The sequence below is a fragment of the Dendrobates tinctorius genome, unplaced genomic scaffold, assembly GCF_039654945.1.
Source record: "Dendrobates tinctorius isolate UK_male_01 unplaced genomic scaffold, ASM3965494v1 ptg000279l, whole genome shotgun sequence".
NCBI lineage: Eukaryota > Metazoa > Chordata > Amphibia > Anura > Dendrobatidae > Dendrobates > Dendrobates tinctorius.
Window position 1 is genome coordinate 601,789 of NW_027361946.1, and position 21,335 is coordinate 623,123.

At 55.6% G+C, this 21,335-nt stretch overlaps 1 protein-coding gene across 1 annotated transcript in view; it reads left to right on the forward strand.

Annotated features, from left to right (window-relative positions):
* The first annotated feature begins 1,123 nt into the window (after positions 1–1,123).
* Positions 1,124–21,335, forward strand: part of SLC18A2 (solute carrier family 18 member A2) — a 226,356-nt gene continuing 206,144 nt past the window's right edge. Inside the window, exons 1-2 of the mRNA XM_073559899.1 lie at positions 1,124–1,279; positions 4,318–4,458. Coding sequence (XP_073416000.1) covers positions 4,338–4,458 — 121 coding nt within the window. The 5' untranslated portion in view covers positions 1,124–1,279; positions 4,318–4,337. The remainder of the gene's footprint in view (positions 1,280–4,317; positions 4,459–21,335) is intronic.

Sequence of the window (21,335 nt, forward strand, 5' to 3'; positions counted from 1 at the left end):
GGCTCAGCAGTCAGTATCACACAGGATAGGATTAGATACATGGCTCAGCAGTCAGTATCACACAGGAGAGGATTAGATACACGGCTCAGCAGTCAGTATCACACAGGAGAGGATTAGATACACGGCTCAGCAGTCAGTATCACACAGGAGAGGATTAGATACACGGCTCAGCAGTCAGTATCACACAGGAGAGGATTAGATACACGGCTCAGCAGTCAGTATCACACAGGAGAGGATTAGATACACAGCTCAGCAGTCAGTATCACACAGGAGAGGATTAGATACACGGCTCAGCAGTCAGTATCACACGGGAGAGGATTAGATACACGGCTCAGCAGTCAGTATCACACAGGAGAGGATTAGATACACGGCTCAGTAGTCAGTATCACAAAGGATAGGATTAGATACACGGCTCAGCAGTCAGTATCACACAGGAGAGGATTAGATACACTGCTCAGCAGTCAGTATCACACAGGAGAGGATTAGATACACAGCTCAGCAGTCAGTATCACAGGATTAGATACACGGCTCAGCAGTCAGTATCACACAGGAGAGGATTAGATACACGGCTCAACAGTCAGTATCACACAGGAGAGGATTAGATACACGGCTCAGCAGTCAGTATCACAAAGGATAGGATTAGATACACGGCTCAGCAGTCAGTATCACACAGGAGAGGATTAGATACACGGCTCAGCAGTCAGTATCACACAGGATAGGATTAGATACACGGCTCAGCAGTCAGTATCACACAGGAGAGGATTAGATACACGGCTCAGCAGTCAGTATCACACAGGAGAGGATTAGATACACGGCTCAGCAGTCAGTATCACACAGGAGAGGATTAGATACACGGCTCAGCAGTCAGTATCACACGGGAGAGGATTAGATACACGGCTCAGCAGACAGTATCACACGGGAGAGGATTAGATACACGGCTCAGCAGTCAGTATCACACGGGAGAGGATTAGATACACGGCTCAGCAGTCAGTATCACACGGGAGAGGATTAGATACACGGCTCAGCAGTCAGTATCACACAGGAGAGGATTAGATACACAGCTCAGCAGTCAGTATCACACGGGATAGGATTAGATACATGCTGTGCTCTGGGTCCGGGTGTTCTGGGGTTAAGTGCCTGAAGTGGCTGGTGACGCAGGAGTTGCTGTGGGGTCTCGGTGCTGCCCCCTCTCTTGGGTCTCGCAGCTTCAGCCTCAGAGCCGCACTCAACTCTCATCAGCAGCCAGAGCTGGAAGCAGCCGGCAGCAGCAGGAGAGCAGGTGAGCCCCTGACACCGGGAGGGACCCCCAGAGCGGAGCCCCTGACACCGGGAGGGACCCCCAGAGCGGAGCCCCTGACACCGGGAGGGACCCCCAGAGCGGAGCCCCTGACACCGGGAGGGACCCCCAGAGCGGAGCCCCTGACACCGGGAGGGACCCCCAGAGCGGAGCCCCTGACACCAAGAGGGACCCCCAGAGCGGAGCCCCTGACACCAAGAGGGACCCCCAGAGCGGAGCCCCTGACACCAAGAGGGACCCCCAGAGCGGAGCCCCTGACATCAGGAGGGACCCCCAGAGCGGAGCCCCTGACACTAAGAGGGACCCCCAGAGCGGAGCCCCTGACACCAAGAGGGACCCCCAGAGCGGAGCCCCTGACACCAAGAGGGACCCCCAGAGCGGAGCCCCTGACATCAGGAGGGACCCCCAGAGCGGAGCCCCTGACACCAAGAGGGACCCCCAGAGCGGAGCCCCTGACACCGGGAGGGACCCCCAGAGCGGAGCCCCTGACACCAAGAGGGACCCCCAGAGCGGAGCCCCTGACACTGGGAGGGACCCCCAGAGCGGAGCCCCTGACACCGGGAGGGACCCCCAGAGCGGAGCCCCTGACACCGGGAGGGACCCCCAGAGCGGAGCCCCTGACACCGGGAGGGACCCCCAGAGCGGAGCCCCTGACACCGGGAGGGACCCCCAGAGCGGAGCCCCTGACACCGGGAGGGACCCCCAGAGCGGAGCCCCTGACACTGGGAGGGACCCCCAGAGCGGAGCCCCTGACACCAAGAGGGACCCCCAGAGCGGAGCCCCTGACACCGGGAGGGACCCCCAGAGCGGAGCCCCTGACACCGGGAGGGACCCCCAGAGCGGAGCCCCTGACACCGGGAGGGACCCCCAGAGCGGAGCCCCTGACACTGGGAGGGACCCCCAGAGCGGAGCCCCTGACACCAAGAGGGACCCCCAGAGCGGAGCCCCTGACACCGGGAGGGACCCCCAGAGCGGAGCCCCTGACACCGGGAGGGACCCCCAGAGCGGAGCCCCTGACACCGGGAGGGACCCCCAGAGCGGAGCCCCTGACACCGGGAGGGACCCCCAGAGCGGAGCCCCTGACACCGGGAGGGACCCCCAGAGCGGAGCCCCTGACACTGGGAGGGACCCCCAGAGCGGAGCCCCTGACACCAAGAGGGACCCCCAGAGCGGAGCCCCTGACACCAAGAGGGACCCCCAGAGCGGAGCCCCTGACACCGGGAGGGACCCCCAGAGCGGAGCCCCTGACACCGGGAGGGACCCCCAGAGCGGAGCCCCTGACACCGGGAGGGACCCCCAGAGCGGAGCCCCTGACACTGGGAGGGACCCCCAGAGCGGAGCCCCTGACACCAAGAGGGACCCCCAGAGCGGAGCCCCTGACACCGGGAGGGACCCCCAGAGCGGAGCCCCTGACACCGGGAGGGACCCCCAGAGCGGAGCCCCTGACACCGGGAGGGACCCCCAGAGCGGAGCCCCTGACACCGGGAGGGACCCCCAGAGCGGAGCCCCTGACACCGGGAGGGACCCCCAGAGCGGAGCCCCTGACACTGGGAGGGACCCCCAGAGCGGAGCCCCTGACACCAAGAGGGACCCCCAGAGCGGAGCCCCTGACACCGGGAGGGACCCCCAGAGCGGAGCCCCTGACACCGGGAGGGACCCCCAGAGCGGAGCCCCTGACACCGGGAGGGACCCCCAGAGCGGAGCCCCTGACACCGGGAGGGACACCCAGAGCGGAGCCCCTGACACCGGGAGGGACCCCCAGAGCGGAGCCCCTGACACTGGGAGGGACCCCCAGAGCGGAGCCCCTGACACCAAGAGGGACCCCCAGAGCGGAGCCCCTGACACCAAGAGGGACCCCCAGAGCGGAGCCCCTGACACCGGGAGGGACCCCCAGAGCGGAGCCCCTGACACCGGGAGGGACCCCCAGAGCGGAGCCCCTGACACCGGGAGGGACCCCCAGAGCGGAGCCCCTGACACCGGGAGGGACCCCCAGAGCGGAGCCCCTGACACCAAGAGGGACCCCCAGAGCGGAGCCCCTGACACCGGGAGGGACCCCCAGAGCGGAGCCCCTGACACCGGGAGGGACCCCCAGAGCGGAGCCCCTGACACCAAGAGGGACCCCCAGAGCGGAGCACCTACCCCACATCTGAGCCTCAGCCTCCAGCATCTCCAGGAAATCAGCGTTGCCCTAAATACAGTAACCTGGATAATCTCATCCCAGTGTGAGGCTGCATATACCAGGGGTACACGGAGGCTGTATACACCGGGGGTACACGGAGGCTGTATACACCGGGGGTACACGGAGGCTGTATACACCGGGACACACGGAGGCTGTATACACCGGGGGTACATGGAGGCTGTATACACCGGGACACACGGAGGCTTCATAGACCGGGGTACACGGAGGCTTCATAGACCGGGGTACACGGAGGCTGTATACACCGGGGTACACGGAGGCTTCTTAGACCGGGGGACGCGGAGGCTGTATAGACCGGGGAACGCGGAGGCTTCTTAGACCGGGGGACGCGGAGGCTGTATAGACCGGGGGACGCGGAGGCTTCTTAGACCGGGGGACGCGGAGGCTTCTTAGACCGGGGGACGTGGAGGCTTCTTAGACCGGGGGACGCGGAGGCTTCTTAGACCGGGGGACGCGGAGGCTTCTTAGACCGGGGGACGCGGAGGCTTCTTAGACCGGGGGACGCGGAGGCTTCTTAGACCGGGGGACGTGGAGGCTGTATACACCGGGGGACGCGGAGGCTGTATACACCGGGGGACGCGGAGGCTTCTTAGACCGGGGGACGTGGAGGCTGTATACACCGGGGGACGTGGAGGCTGTATACACCGGGGGACGTGGAGGCTGTATACACCGGGGGACGCGGAGGCTTCTTAGACCGGGGGACGTGGAGGCTGTATACACCGGGGGACGCGGAGGCTGTATACATCATGGGAGCCCGTCAGCATGGTGGCTGCGTTTTCCGGCAGGACCTTTAACCTTTGTGCGCCATCTGCTCTCCTTACAGACCAGAGCCGGGTCCGCGCCATGTCCCTCACAGAGTTCGGACTCCTGCGGTGGCTCCGCGAGGGCAGACAGTCCCGGAGGTTAATTCTGCTCATCGTCTTCATCGCCCTCCTTTTGGACAACATGCTGCTGACGGTGGTCGGTGAGTGCGGGGCGGCTCTGCGGGGGGCGCTGTCCTGCTCCTGTGGCAGCGTCTGGTATTATGTGACGTCAGCATTGTTACTTTGTGTCGTGTTTATTATTTATCAGTATTATTGTCTGTAGAAACAATTCATTCACTAAGAAGAGAAATAATGTAATGATCCGAATAACGTAATCACTTATTAGCAGCGATAATTAGAACGACAGGATTTATTTCATGTTTTCTGGTCTCTATTTCCTCTCGAGTGGATTCTTGCCCGTTGACCGTGTAACTTGCGCTCTTGTATCACTATTGTAACCGCTGTAAGGGGCGATGTCTGTATATAACAGCGGCCCGGACCCCACAATCCAGGGCCAACGGGCGATGACGGAAAATCCAGAATGTGCGAACCGAGGCCGCGTATAGAATCACACACTGTGTACACAATCTATTACTCCCCGTTATCAGCCATTACTGGGGAGGAGACTGTAGGACGGGAGACTACAATCTATTACTCCCCGTTATCAGCCATTACTGGGGAGGAGACTGTAGGACGGGAGACTACAATCTATTACTCCCTGTTATCAGCCATTACTGGGGAGGAGACTGTAGGACAGGAGACTACAATCTATTACTCCCCGTTATCAGCCATTACTGGGGAGGAGACTGTAGGACAGGAGACTACAATCTATTACTCCCCGTTATCAGCCATTACTGGGGAGGAGACTGTAGGACAGGAGACTACAATCTATTACTCCCTGTTATCAGCCATTACTGGGGAGGAGACTGTAGGACGGGAGACTACAATCTATTACTCCCCATTATCAGCCATTACTGGGGGGGAGACTGTAGGACAGGAGACTACAATCTATTACTCCCTGTTATCAGCCATTACTGGGGAGGAGACTGTAGGACAGGAGACTACAATCTATTACTCCCCGTTATCAGCCATTACTGGGGAGGAGACTGTAGGACAGGAGACTACAATCTATTACTCCCTGTTATCAGCCATTACTGGGGAGGAGACTGTAGGACGGGAGACTACAATCTATTACTCCCCATTATCAGCCATTACTGGGGAGGAGACTGTAGGACAGGAGACTACAATCTATTACTCCCTGTTATCAGCCATTACTGGGGAGGAGACTGTAGGACAGGAGACTACAATCTATTACTCCCCGTTATCAGCCATTACTGGGGAGGAGACTGTAGGACAGGAGACTACAATCTATTACTCCCCGTTATCAGCCATTACTGGGGAGGAGACTGTAGGACAGGAGACTACAATCTATTACTCCCTGTTATCAGCCATTACTGGGGAGGAGACTGTAGGACAGGAGACTACAATCTATTACTCCCTGTTATCAGCCATTACTGGGGAGGAGACTGTAGGACGGGAGACTACAATCTATTACTCCCTGTTATCAGCCATTACTGGGGAGGAGACTGTAGGACAGGAGACTACAATCTATTACTCCCCGTTATCAGCCATTACTGGGGGAGGAGACTGTAGGACAGGTGCCCACAATCAGTCACACCCTGCTGAGAGCAGCACCTGTCTTGTGAGCTCCAGGACTTCCAGGAGGAGGCCCAGAGTCTGCCTCTCTTCTCCCCAGGGAGAGGCAGGCTTCCTGGGAGCCAGGCATGGCTTCCCAGGCTTCTGTTCCCCGGTCTGTGCCGGCGGGGGACAGAGAGCAGCAGCAACCGGCCCAGGAGGGCGTGAGGAGATCTGGTCGGATGAGAAAGACCGTACCCACCTACTCCAACCCCGAGACGGCTCATCGTCCGCCCAGAGAGGGAGACAGGGGCACCCCAGGCCCCAGGAAGAAGAGCCCAGCAACATCATGGGGCGAGATGACCTCCAGCGAGTCCACGAGCTCCTTCTCCTCCCGAGTGGTCGCCATGTTGCGAGAGTACGAGGACGCCGGCAAAGCACTGACCGGGCTGAAGGAGCAGCTGCGGGAGGCACGGATCCTGAACACCCGTGCCTCTAACAAGGAAAGACCCGCGACCTCCCAGAGGTTTAAAGCCCTCAGAGATGAGGTGGTCCGGTTAGTGCTCCTCCGGGAGGGGATTGAGAAAAGCGCAGGTCCCTTCCTGGAGAGGTTTAAGAACCAGCGGCGGTTCTCTGAAATGAAGGGGTTAAATACCTCGGGAGAACTGCCAGCCGGCGTCCTAAGCGAGGAGGAGGAGGACGATGAAGTCGTGGCTGGAGTCTCTCGTGCTGGAACAAGCCGGGAGAAAGAGTCGCAGAGCCAGCAAGGAAGCGGCCTCCCGGCACGGCAGAGGACTCCGACAACCCATGCTGGAGTGTCAGCGGAGGAAGAGGAGGAGTGCGGTCTGTTGAGGGAGATCAGAGAGCTGGAGTCTCCTGTGGACCTGACCACATTCTCCTTCGGGGAGGACGAGCCAGCGGAGGAGACCAAAAAGAGGAGGAAGAAAAAAAAGATGACACAGGAGGTGGTGAGTTACAAATATGTACCAATGTCTGATGTTACACCTACCACCTCCTGTGTAAACCCCACCAAACCTAAAAGCACGGGCTCTGCAGTGGGTCCGGGGCATAGGCAAGGTGGGGAGAGGAGGAAGACGTCCGGCAATGCTGCCGTCTGTGCGGGGAACAGTGCAGGGGGTGAGGCTGTGGAGGTACTCACGGCGCCGGACATAGGGGACCCCGTGGAGTTTCCCTCCCTGCCTGCTGCGGCTAAGCCGGTTATCACCGGGGCCGAGGAGAGCGGGGGGGATGTCCACGCCGTTGCGAAAGGGGGACGGTGTGGGCAGACTCCATCCCTGCTCACTGCAGCTGAGCCGGCCGACGCCGGGGCTGTGGGGGGCAGGGCCGAGGAGCATGGTGCGGCGAAACGGGGGCGCACTGTTGTGACAGGGGCGCAGTGCGCCTCAACAGAGGAGAGGAGGCGCGCAGCTGAGACAGAGCCACGGGAAAAAAGAAATACACAGCAAAAGCAGGGAACATCATCAGCAAGGAACACTGTGCGCTCTGCTGTGACGGGGGGACAGCATGCCCCAAAATGTGATACCAGCACCCCGAAGTCTGTGGCTACAGGGCAGGCAGCCCAGAACAATAAGGGGCACAGTGCTCCAAAAGAACTGCACAATGTCAGCACTGAGCTAATGAAAACGGGTGTGGTGCTGCACCGCTCCCCCGACCCAGCAGGTGTGAGTGCAGAGACTGCAGACACAAGGGAGGAAAGAATGGAGGTGACTGTGGAAGGTGCAGAGAACAGTGGTAATGGGGTGAATGATGGGAGTAGTAGTGGAGTGAATAATGGGAGTTGTGGTGCCGCAAACGTTGGGAGTATTGGTGGAGTGAATGATGTGAGTACTGCTGGAGTGAATGGTGGGAATAGTGGTGGAGTGAATGATGGGAGTTGTGGTGCCGCAAATGATGGGAGTATTGGTGGAGTGAATGAGGAGAGCAGCACTGGTGTTGGTGGAGGGGAAGTAGGTAGTGGTCCCACTGCCCCCCCAGTGGTGGCGAGGGCTTCAGCCCCTAGCTATTCGGGAGCTGTCACTGCTGGGGGTAGTAGTGCGCCCTTGTCTGGTGGCCCCGAGGATGGTGACTTGCAGCAGCGCTTCCTGGACGCCCTGAAGAAAGGGGAGAGTTCCATCAATGTAGAGGGGAGGGAGGTTGATCTGTCTTTCTGGATAGAGAGACATGGTCTTTCCGCCTTCCGAGATAGAGGGGCAGAGACTGTCTGGTCTCTGCCGACACCGGGGCAGAGTAGTAACCGTAGGAACGTGGCCCGTCTCCAGTGGGTAAGCAAGGATGCCTGTCCTGATCGGTCAAAGGTTGCTGAGCTCCTGCTGGGGATGGGCTTCGCGGCATATGACATCTTTGCCTTGATCCATCCCTATGGGACCTCCTACTTCGATGTCAGCTTCGTGAGACCGGAGGGCCTTGAGCTTTTTTGGTCTCGCCATGAGCTGGCTCGTGGTCGCCCCGAATGGCAAGGTTTTGTCCCTGTCGCAATATCCCGCCAGAACTCGGTCAGGAAGGTGACCGTTTTGACCAGTAACGAGTCACTTTCCTGCATGGACATCTCCACCTGGATTGGTCGATATGGCGACATCGTCGGCATTCCTGAGAAGACCCGCGACGACCATGGTATCTGGTCAGGGGCCTGGACCTTCATGGTGAAATTGAAGGTTTCAGGAAACACTGTTACCCATATACCTTCCTCTACATTTTTGGGGAGGGACAGGATCCTGATTTTCTACCAGGGGCAGCCTAAGGTCTGTCACAGGTGCGGCAGCCCCACACACTTCAGTGCGCAGTGTACCACCCAAAAATGCGCACTGTGTGGGGACCTTGGCCATCTCGCTGCTACCTGTGGCAGGATTAGGTGTAACTTGTGTGGTGACCTCGGTCATCCATTCAGTCGCTGTCCGCGTTCCTTTGCCAATGCGGTCCTGAAAGCGGCGAGTGCGGGACAGGCGAAAGCCGGGACTAATCTTGCCGGTGAAGGGACCAGTAGGGGCGGAGGAGGCAGGGAACCGGTGAGGAGCAAGCTGCCGCCATCCAACATCAGGCGGCAGGAGCAACGCCATGGGAACAGGGGGCAGGGAGTAATGACCCTAAACCCTGACCCAGGTACTTCACTTGCAGCTGAGGATCCTAAAGACAGTGAATTGAGTGAGGAAGTCAGGAGACTTGAAAGGGAGGAGCAGGCGGACGCCATGTCCTCCCAGGAACCCTCATCCGGTGACAGTCTGGATGAGGGAGAGGGGGAATGGTCACAACAAAGGAAAAAGGGTAACCGGAAAACAACCAAGGGTAGGAGTGGGTCCGGGTCTCGAGCCTCCGCTCTGGAGTGCGACCCCTCTGATTCTCTAGCCCTGATCCAGGTGCCATTGGAAGGTCCAGCCGCCCCCCCTCTGGTGGATCTCTCCAACCGGTTCGGGGCCCTCCAGGACTCCCCTGCAGAGGGGGAGGACGGGAGCCCGGAGCCAGAGGTTGTGGACAGGGATGTTGGGGCTCAGGGGGTCGCTGAGTCTTCTTCTCAGGGAGCAATTAAAGGGCCCTCTGGGGGGGGGACTACCTCGGGACCACCAGACAAGGGCCAGAGTGTATGTAAGGAGAGAATGGATGAGTCTGTGTGTCTTAAGCGCACTAAAAGCTCATCATTGTCTGAGGAAGAGGGTGAAGCTGTTGGGGGTGGGAAGAAAAAGGCTATCTAATCCAATCAATCATGATGGCGGCACCCACACCGTTGACGCTGGCAACCATTAATGTTGCCAGCATAAAGTCAGAAGCGGCAAGGTTCACGGCCTTTCATTTTCTCGGCCAACTTGATGCCGACATTTTGTTTTTGCAGGAGACCAGGTTGACTGACCTATCAACCATGCATAAAGCAAGGAGGGAGTGGAGGCATGGGCCCTCCTACTGGTCTCTTGCGGCCGAGCCGTATAGCGGGGTGGCGGTCCTTTTTAAGACCGCAGCGGTTGAATGCAGACGATTAATTGAATTAGAAATGGGGAGATGCTTGATCCTAGATGTCTCCATGGGGGGACAGGAGCTTCGGCTCATTAACATCTACGGTCCCCAATCCAAGTGGGACCGCAAATGTCTCTTCTTGAAGATCAAACCTTTCTTATTTTCAAGTCGGCAGGTGGTCTTTGGAGGGGATTTCAACAACGTCACGAGACCCTGTGATAGAGGAGGTTCTGGGGACCGGCTGACTTATGATTGCGTCGCGCTAAACAGGATAGTAAGTGAGGCACGCCTAGTGGATGTCCACATCCGGCACAACACAGGCAGCACGGGATTCACCTTTTTTAGAGGTAGTCAGTGCAGGTCTAGGATAGATAGGTTTTATTTGAAGGAGGAAGCCGTCTCCTCGCCGTTGTCGGTTGTGGAGGTGGAGTTCTCCGACCACTGTTTGATTATGTTTTCTCTGAACGTTACAGAGACTCCTAGGATGGGAAGAGGTTATTGGAAGCTGAATTCATCACTCCTTGAGGAAGAAGCTGTAAGACAGTCTTTTGAGGATTTTCTTCAGAGCCAGGTACCGCTGCTGGGCCTAAGTAACACTAAGTCAGAGTGGTGGGAGATGTTCAAACATCGGGTGGCGAAATTCTTCCGGCAACTCTCGAACCTCAGAAGCCTGAACAGGGATCGCCTGTATCAGAGCCTGAGGAGGAGACTCGAGCATCTTGTCTCGACTGGAGGTAGCCGCGAGGAGATCTCCGGTGTGAAGTCCTTGCTGAAGAGGTGTCAGTACGATAGGCACGCATCTTTGGTTTTTGAGAGGGACTACGGGAAGTACTACTCGCCCGACCCTTACAGAAGCTGCAAGATGTCAGTGAATAGTAAGATAGTGACGGGGCTGATGGACAGTACGGGATCCCTGAAGAGGTCCAGATCAGGGATCTTGGAGGTCGTCAGTTCATACTACTCACACCTTTTGGGAAGGAGGGAACTGGATCGTGACAGGATGTCGGCTTTCCTGGCTGAAGCTGTTCCGGAGCCAGGGGCTGACCTCTCGCTGGACGTTTTGGCAAAAGAGATCAAAGAAGAGGAAGTGAGACTGGCGATCGATGGGCTCAGGCCCAAAAAATCACCAGGTCCGGATGGCTTAACATCCGAGTTCTTTAGGACCTTTAGGGACTCCTTGGTCCCCCTCTTGACTCAGGTGTTTAATGAGTGTCTCTCCTCGGGCACCCTGCCGAGATCATTAAGGAGGTCAGCTTTGATCATTTTGTCAAAGGGTAAGGATCCGTCACGCATTGAGAATTGGCGTCCCATAGCACTTCTCAATGTGGACAGGAAGGTTTTGGCTAAGATACTTTTCAACAGGCTGGTGAAGTTTGCGCCGCAGCTCCTTTCAGAGGCTCAGAACTGTTGCGTTCCTGGCCGTAGCACTTTCAGTGCTGTTCTGGGTGTCCGAGAGGCCGTGGAGCAAGGCAGGGCGGGCCTTTGGAAGGGGTTCCTGCTGACCCTGGATCAGGCAAAGGCTTTTGACCGGGTTGACCACGAGTACCTCTGGTCCACTCTTTTGAGGTACGGTCTGCCTGGGGGGTTTGTGGACTGGCTTAAGACCTTATACGCTGGGGCTGAGACTTTCCCTCTGGTAAATGGGTGGATTGGACAACCTTTCGGGGTAGGATCTGGTGTCCGTCAGGGCTGCCCTCTTAGCCCATTGCTGTACGCGTTTGCGATCGATCCCTTCCTCAGAAGGATCGAGTGTGGACCGTTGGCGGGGGTGGGGATGGGCGGGGTGGCACCAGAGGCTATCCTGAGGGTAGTGGCCTACGCGGACGATGTCACCGTTTTTGTTTCTTCGCGAGAGGAGGCGATGGTGGTGATGTCAGAAGTGGAGAGCTACTCGGAGGCTTCCGGGTCCAAGGTCAACCAGGACAAGTGTGAGAGTCTCTGGCTGGGAGGCGGGGATCCCGGGTTTGATCTTCCGGACACCCTCCCCGAACCCCAAGAACACGCCAAAGTCCTAGGCATCGAATTTGGCCAGGGTGATTACCCCACGAAAAACTGGGAAGGCAGAATCAAAGGTGTCGCTCAAAAAGTGGACCAATGGAAGGGTTGGTCTTTGACCCTGAGGGAAAGGGTTGGCCTGTGCAAAGCTTTCCTGCTCCCCTTACTAATCTACCTGGGCAGCGTCTGTGTCTTGCCAGAGCCTCTCTGGACTCGGGTCTACAGTCTGTTCTTTCAGATGTTATGGGGGAATAGACTGAACCTAGTCAAGAGGGAGGTCACTTACCGCACGAGGAGACTAGGGGGGTTGAATATGGTGAACCCCGTGGTGTTCCTAGTGAACACCTTTTTGAAGGTCAACGTGGCAAACCTCTGGAAAGAGAGGGCTCCTCCGTGGGTATTCTCCTGCAAGGGATGGTTTCAGCCTTTCTTCCAGGAATGGGAGACAGGGGGAAGATTGAAGGATCTTCGCACACCGCATGGGCATCTCCCGGCTTATGTTACCCCGGTTCTGAAGATGATGCGCCGGTGGGGTCTGGGAATGTGGGAAGTGAGGTCCCTCCCGAGGAAACTCCTCGACATGCGGGTCTTGCTTTCGCATTTTCAGAGTCCATTGGTCCTCAAGGACTGCCCAAGTCGGGATCTAGAGGTTGGGTTGAGTTTGTTAAATTCTAATAGGATCCCCAAGAAGTACTGGGACTTGACTTGGCGCTGCTTCCAAGGTAAGTTGTATGTGAGGGACAATCTGAAGTACAGGAGCTCCGAGGACAGGAATTGCCCCCGTGAGGCTTGTGCTAACATGCTGGAAAGCATGGAGCACTTCCTGCTTCATTGTCCCTTTAATACAGAGGTGTACAACAGGGTGGGAGCTTCCATTGGTTGGCCGCGGCTGGCTACTCTGTCCTATGCCGAGTGGGCCTATGGAGCGTTCGGAGACCTCGGGAGAAGGGACAGAGTCACTTTATTTATAGTCAGCGCAGTGGTCAGGTACTTCACGTGGAACGCACGAGTTTTAGTTTCGACGCAGAGTAAAATCCTCCGTGTAGACGAAGTTTATAGCAGCATCCTAGGTGCCCTGGTGAAGGTCCGTTCTCTGGAGTATGAAAGACTGGGTGCCCGGAGGGCGGCCCATCTCTGGAGGGGTTTCTCCTTCGGGGTGCCTTAGTCCGTTAGTACTCCTATATCCTGGTGGTGGGCTGATGCCTTTTCACTCTAGAGTTTTGTTTTGAATATCAGTCTCCTGGATAGAAGGTTTGCAAGCATCGAACTTGAGCCTTAAGTGGTGAGTACGTAGGTTATGTTCTGTAACGTTGGTTTATGTATATATTGTATATAGTGTATTGTATATATTGTGTATAATAGAGGGTCTTAGTTAGGTTGGGTGGGGGGATTGGGGGGATGGGGGGTTTTCAACAGCGGTGATAAGAGACTGATCTGGCCTGGTCCAGGCCCCGCCTGGGGAAAAACTTTGGGGCCTGATCCTAGCTCGGAGAAATCCTGAACTTTGTGGCCAGAGCTGGATCAGGGGTGGTGGGATAGTTAGAGTAGATGTGTGTTTTATATATAGTGTTAAAAAAAAAAAAAAAAAAAATCCCAAAAAAAGGAAAAAAAAAAAAAAATAAATAAATAAAAGGAAAAAAAAGGAAAAAAATATATAAATATTGTTAATTTTGTATACTATGTTTGTAATTAGGTTTGTCGTAAGTGTGAATGTGGCGGTGTAAGGGGGAGGCAGTGAGGTAAGGCAGTGGGACCAGAGGGTATTAGGTGTGTCTTGTACAATATTCGGACTGGTGTCATATGTTTATATTGTATATAGTGTATATAGTATTGTATATAGGACGGTGTTAATGTAGTTCAGGGTTGTATATAATAGTGTGAATGGAGCTGGGTCGGGGTTTTTACATGATTTTATTTATTTATTATTTTAAGGGGGTGCTGGTGTAATTATTGTAATTTTGTTCCTTTTTCGTGTTTTTTTTTTTTTTTTTTTTTTTTTTTTTTTTTTTTAGTTTTTAATTTCTTGTTTCTTTAATTTAATTTTTCTTTTCCCGTTTTGTAGGTCGAGAATTTCCCTTATTGTTTCCATTTCTGGTTTATTTCTTTGTGTTTGTGTCTGATTTTGTCATATTGTTTCTGATTGGAGTTTTTGTTCTATGTTTGTTCTGTTGTGTTTTATTTTGTAACGTCGTGAAGGATTTTATAATAATAAAAAAGACCTACAATCTATTACTCCCCGTTATCAGCCATTACTGGGGGAGGAGACTGTAGGACAGGAGACTACAATCTATTACTCCCCGTTATCAGCCATTACTGGGGGAGGAGACTGGAGGACAGGAGACTACAATCTATTACTCCCCGTTATCAGCCATTACTGGGGGAGGAGACTGTAGGACAGGAGACTACAATCTATTACTCCCCGTTATCAGCCATTACTGGGGAGGAGACTGGAGGACAGGAGACTACAATCTATTACTCCCCGTTATCAGCCATTACTGGGGGAGGAGACTGTAGGACAGGAGACTACAATCTATTACTCCCCGTTATCAGCCATTACTGGGGAGGAGACTGGAGGACAGGAGACTACAATCTATTACTCCCCGTTATCAGCCATTACTGGGGGAGGAGACTGGAGGACAGGAGACTACAATCTATTACTCCCCGTTATCAGCCATTACTGGGGAGGAGACTGGAGGACAGGAGACTACAATCTATTACTCCCCGTTATCAGCCATTACTGGGGGAGGAGACTGTAGGACAGGAGACTACAATCTATTACTCCCCGTTATCAGCCATTACTGGGGAGGAGACTGGAGGACAGGAGACTACAATCTATTACTCCCCGTTATCAGCCATTACTGGGGGAGGAGACTGGAGGACAGGAGACTACAATCTATTACTCCCCGTTATCAGCCATTACTGGGGGAGGAGACTGGAGGACAGGAGACTACAATCTATTACTCCCCGTTATCAGCCATTACTGGGGAGGAGACTGGAGGACAGGAGACTACAATCTATTACTCCCCGTTATCAGCCATTACTGGGGGAGGAGACTGGAGGACAGGAGACTACAATCTATTACTCCCCGTTATCAGCCATTACTGGGGGAGGAGACTGGAGGACAGGAGACTACAATCTATTACTCCCCGTTATCAGCCATTACTGGGGGAGGAGACTGGAGGACAGGAGACTACAATCTATTACTCCCCGTTATCAGCCATTACTGGGGGAGGAGACTGGAGGACAGGAGACTACAATCTATTACTCCCCGTTATCAGCCATTACTGGGGAGGAGACTGGAGGACAGGAGACTACAATCTATTACTCCCCGTTATCAGCCATTACTGGGGGAGGAGACTGGAGGACAGGAGACTACAATCTATTACTCCCCGTTATCAGCCATTACTGGGGGAGGAGACTGGAGGACAGGAGACTACAATCTATTACTCCCCGTTATCAGCCATTACTGGGGGAGGAGACTGGAGGACAGGAGACTACAATCTATTACTCCCCGTTATCAGCCATTACTGGGGGAGGAGACTGGAGGACAGGAGACTACAATCTATTACTCCCCGTTATCAGCCATTACTGGGGAGGAGACTGGAGGACAGGAGACTACAATCTATTACTCCCCGTTATCAGCCATTACTGGGGAGGAGACTGTAGGACAGGAGACTACAATCTATTACTCCCTGTTATCAGCCATTACTGGGGAGGAGACTGTAGGACAGGAGACTACAATCTATTACTCCCCGTTATCAGCCATTACTGGGGGAGGAGACTGTAGGACAGGAGACTACAATCTATTACTCCCCGTTATCAGCCATTACTGGGGAGGAGACTGGAGGACAGGAGACTACAATCTATTACTCCCCGTTATCAGCCATTACTGGGGGAGGAGACTGGAGGACAGGAGACTACAATCTATTACTCCCCGTTATCAGCCATTACTGGGGAGGAGACTGGAGGACAGGAGACTACAATCTATTACTCCCCGTTATCAGCCATTACTGGGGGAGGAGACTGTAGGACAGGAGACTACAATCTATTACTCCCTGTTATCAGCCATTACTGGGGGAGGAGACTGTAGGACAGGAGACTACAATCTATTACTCCCTGTTATCAGCCATTACTGGGGAGGAGACTGTAGGACAGGTGCCCACAATCAGTCACACCCTGCTGAGAGCAGCACCTGTCTTGTGAGCTCCAGGACTTCCAGGAGGAGGCCCAGAGTCTGCCTCTCTTCTCCCCAGGGAGAGGCAGGCTTCCTGGGAGCCAGGCATGGCTTCCCAGGCTTCTGTTCCCCGGTCTGTGCCGGCGGGGGACAGAGAGCAGCAGCAACCGGCCCAGGAGGGCGTGAGGAGATCTGGTCGGATGAGAAAGACCGTACCCACCTACTCCAACCCCGAGACGGCTCATCGTCCGCCCAGAGAGGGAGACAGGGGCACCCCAGGCCCCAGGAAGAAGAGCCCAGCAACATCATGGGGCGAGATGACCTCCAGCGAGTCCACGAGCTCCTTCTCCTCCCGAGTGGTCGCCATGTTGCGAGAGTACGAGGACGCCGGCAAAGCACTGACCGGGCTGAAGGAGCAGCTGCGGGAGGCACGGATCCTGAACACCCGTGCCTCTAACAAGGAAAGACCCGCGACCTCCCAGAGGTTTAAAGCCCTCAGAGATGAGGTGGTCCGGTTAGTGCTCCTCCGGGAGGGGATTGAGAAAAGCGCAGGTCCCTTCCTGGAGAGGTTTAAGAACCAGCGGCGGTTCTCTGAAATGAAGGGGTTAAATACCTCGGGAGAACTGCCAGCCGGCGTCCTAAGCGAGGAGGAGGAGGACGATGAAGTCGTGGCTGGAGTCTCTCGTGCTGGAACAAGCCGGGAGAAAGAGTCGCAGAGCCAGCAAGGAAGCGGCCTCCCGGCACGGCAGAGGACTCCGACAACCCATGCTGGAGTGTCAGCGGAGGACGAGGAGGAGTGCGGTCTGTTGAGGGAGATCAGAGAGCTGGAGTCTCCTGTGGACCTGACCACATTCTCCTTCGGGGAGGACGAGCCAGCGGAGGAGACCAAAAAGAGGAGGAAGAAAAAAAAGATGACACAGGAGGTGGTGAGTTACAAATATGTACCAATGTCTGATGTTACACCTACCACCTCCTGTGTAAACCCCACCAAACCTAAAAGCACGGGCTCTGCAGTGGGTCCGGGGCATAGGCAAGGTGGGGAGAGGAGGAGGACGTCCGGCAATGCTGCCGTCTGTGCGGGGAACAGTGCAGGGGGTGAGGCTGTGGAGGTACTCACGGCGCCGGACATAGGGGACCCCGTGGAGTTTCCCTCCCTGCCTGCTGCGGCTAAGCCGGTTATCACCGGGGCCGAGGAGAGCGGGGGGGATGTCCACGCCGTTGCGAAAGGGGGACGGTGTGGGCAGACTCCATCCCTGCTCACTGCAGCTGAGCCGGCCGACGCCGGGGCTGTGGGGGGCAGGGCCGAGGAGCATGGTGCGGCGAAAGGGGGGCGCACTGTTGTGAGAGGGGCGCAGTGCGCCTCAACAGAGGAAAGGAGGCGCGCAGCTGAGACAGAGCCACGGGAAAAAAAAAAAAATACACAGCAAAAGCAGGGAACATCATCAGCAAGGAACACTGTGCGCTCTGCTGTGACGGGGGGACAGCATGCCCCAAAAAATGATACCAGCACCCCGAAGTCTGTGGCTACAGGGCAGGCAGCCCAGAACAATAAGGGGCACAGTGCTCCAAAAGAACTGCACAATGTCAGCACTGAGCTAATTAAAACGGGTGTGGTGCTGCACCGCTCCCCCGACCCAGCAGGTGTGAGTGCAGAGATTGCAGACACAAGGGAGGAGGGAATGGAGGTGACTGTGGAAGGTGCAGAGAACAGTGGTAATGGGGTGAATGATGGGAGTAGTAGTGGAGTGAATAATGGGAGTTGTGGTGCCGCAAACGTTGGGAGTATTGGTGGAGTGAATGATGGGACAGGTGGTGGAGTGAATGATAGGAGATGTGGTGCCGCAAACGTTGGGAGTATTGGTGGAGTGAATGGTGGGAATAGTGGTGGAGTGAATGATAGGAGTTGTGGTGCCGCAAATGATGGGAGTATTGGTGGAGTGAATGGTGGGAATAGTGGTGGAGTGAATGATGGGAGTTGTGGTGCCGCAAATGATGGGAGTATTGGTGGAGTGAATGAGGAGAGCAGCACTGGTGTTGGTGGAGGGGAAGTAGGTAGTGGTCCCACTGCCCCCCCAGTGGTGGCGAGGGCTTCAGCCCCTAGCTATTCGGGAGCTGTCACTGCTGGGGGTAGTAGTGCGCCCTTGTCTGGTGGCCCCGAGGACGGTGACTTGCAGCAGCGCTTCCTGGACGCCCTGAAGAAAGGGGAGAGTTCCATCAATGTAGAGGGGAGGGAGGTTGATCTGTCTTTCTGGATAGAGAGACATGGTCTTTCCGCCTTCCGAGATAGAGGGGCAGAGACTGTCTGGTCTCTGCCGACACCGGGGCAGAGGAGTAACCGTAGGAACGTGGCCCGTCTCCAGTGGGTAAGCAAGGATGCCTGTCCTGATCGGTCAAAGGTTGCTGAGCTCCTGCTGGGGATGGGCTTCGCGGCATACGACATCTTTGCCTTGATCCATCCCTATGGGACCTCCTACTTCGATGTCAGCTTCGTGAGACCGGAGGGCCTTGAGCTTTTTTGGTCTCGCCATGAGCTGGCTCGTGGTCGCCCCGAATGGCAAGGTTTTGTCCCTGTCGCAATATCCCGCCAGAACTCGGTCAGGAAGGTGACCGTTTTGACCAGTAACGAGTCACTTTCCTGCATGGACATCTCCACCTGGATTGGTCGATATGGCGACATCGTCGGCATTCCTGAGAAGACCCGCGACGACCATGGTATCTGGTCAGGGGCCTGGACCTTCATGGTGAAATTGAAGGTTTCAGGAAACACTGTTACCCATATACCTTCCTCTACATTTTTGGGGAGGGACAGGATCCTGATTTTCTACCAGGGGCAGCCTAAGGTCTGTCACAGGTGCGGCAGCCCCACACACTTCAGTGCGCAGTGTACCACCCAAAAATGCGCACTGTGTGGGGACCTTGGCCATCTCGCTGCTACCTGTGGCAGGATTAGGTGTAACTTGTGTGGTGACCTCGGTCATCCATTCAGTCGCTGTCCGCGTTCCTTTGCCAATGCGGTCCTGAAAGCGGCGAGTGCGGGACAGGCGAAAGCCGGGACTAATCTTGCCGGTGAAGGGACCAGTAGGGGCGGAGGAGGCAGGGAACCGGTGAGGAGCAAGCTGCCGCCATCCAACATCAGGCGGCAGGAGCAACGCCATGGGAACAGGGGGCAGGGAGTAATGACCCTAAACCCTGACCCAGGTACTTCACTTGCAGCTGAGGATCCTAAAGACAGTGAATTGAGTGAGGAAGTCAGGAGACTTGAAAGGGAGGAGCAGGCGGACGCCATGTCCTCCCAGGAACCCTCATCCGGTGACAGTCTGGATGAGGGAGAGGGGGAATGGTCACAACAAAGGAAAAAGGGTAACCGGAAAACAACCAAGGGTAGGAGTGGGTCCGGGTCTCGAGCCTCCGCTCTGGAGTGCGACCCCTCTGATTCTCTAGCCCTGATCCAGGTGCCATTGGAAGGTCCAGCCGCCCCCCCTCTGGTGGATCTCTCCAACCGGTTCGGGGCCCTCCAGGACTCCCCTGCAGAGGGGGAGGACGGGAGCCCGGAGCCGGAGGTTGCGGACAAGGATGTTGGGGCTCAGGGGGTCGCTGAGTCTTCTTCTCAGGGAGCAATTAAAGGGCCCTCTGGGGGGGGGGACTACCTCGGGACCACCAGACAAGGGCCAGAGTGTATGTAAGGAGAGAATGGATGAGTCTGTGTGTCTTAAGCGCACTAAAAGCTCATCATTGTCTGAGGAAGAGGGTGAAGCTGTTGGGGGTGGGAAGAAAAAGGCTATCTAATCCAATCAATCATGATGGCGGCACCCACACCGTTGACGCTGGCAACCATTAATGTTGCCAGCATAAAGTCAGAAGCGGCAAGGTACACGGCCTTTCATTTTCTCGGCCAACTTGATGCCGACATTTTGTTTTTGCAGGAGACCAGGTTGGCTGACCTATCAACCATGCATAAAGCAAGGAGGGAGTGGAGGCATGGGCCCTCCTACTGGTCTCTTGCGGCCGAGCCGTATAGCGGGGTGGCGGTCCTTTTTAAGACCGCAGCGGTTGAATGCAGACGATTAATTGAATTAGAAATGGGGAGATGCTTGATCCTAGATGTCTCCATGGGGGGACAGGAGCTTCGGCTCATTAACATCTACGGTCCCCAATCCAAGTGGGACCGCAAATGTCTCTTCTTGAAGATCAAACCTTTCTTATTTTCAAGTCGGCAGGTGGTCTTTGGAGGGGATTTCAACAACGTCACGAGACCCTGTGATAGAGGAGGTTCTGGGGACCGGCTGACTTATGATTGCGTCGCGCTAAACAGGATAGTAAGTGAGGCACGCCTAGTGGATGTCCACATCCGGCACAACACAGGCAGCACGGGATTCACCTTTTTTAGAGGTAGTCAGTGCAGGTCTAGGATAGATAGGTTTTATTTGAAGGAGGAAGCCGTCTCCTCGCCGTTGTCGGTTGTGGAGGTGGAGTTCTCCGACCACTGTTTGATTATGTTTTCTCTGAACGTTACAGAGACTCCTAGGATGGGAAGAGGTTATTGGAAGCTGAATTCATCACTCCTTGAGGAAGAAGCTGTAAGACAGTCTTTTGAGGATTTTCTTCAGAGCCAGGTACCGCTGCTGGGCCTAAGTAACACTAAGTCAGAGTGGTGGGAGATGTTCAAACATCGGGTGGCGAAATTCTTCCGGCAACTCTCGAACCTCAGAAGCCTGAACAGGGATCGCCTGTATCAGAGCCTGAGGAGGAGACTCGAGCATCTTGTCTCGACTGGAGGTAGCCGCGAGGAGATCTCCGGTGTGAAGTCCTTGCTGAAGAGGTGTCAGTACGATAGGCACGCATCTTTGGTTTTTGAGAGGGACTACGGGAAGTACTACTCGCCCGACCCTTACAGAAGCTGCAAGATGTCAGTGAATAGTAAGATAGTGACGGGGCTGATGGACAGTACGGGATCCCTGAAGAGGTCCAGATCAGGGATCTTGGAGGTCGTCAGTTCATACTACTCACACCTTTTGGGAAGGAGGGAACTGGATCGTGACAGGATGTCGGCTTTCCTGGCTGAAGCTGTTCCGGAGCCAGGGGCTGACCTCTCGCTGGACGTTTTGGCAGAAGAGATCAAAGAAGAGGAAGTGAGACTGGCGATCGATGGGCTCAGGCCCAAAAAATCACCAGGTCCGGATGGCTTAACATCCGAGTTCTTTAGGACCTTTAGGGACTCCTTGGTCCCCCTCTTGACTCAGGTGTTTAATGAGTGTCTCTCCTCGGGCACCCTGC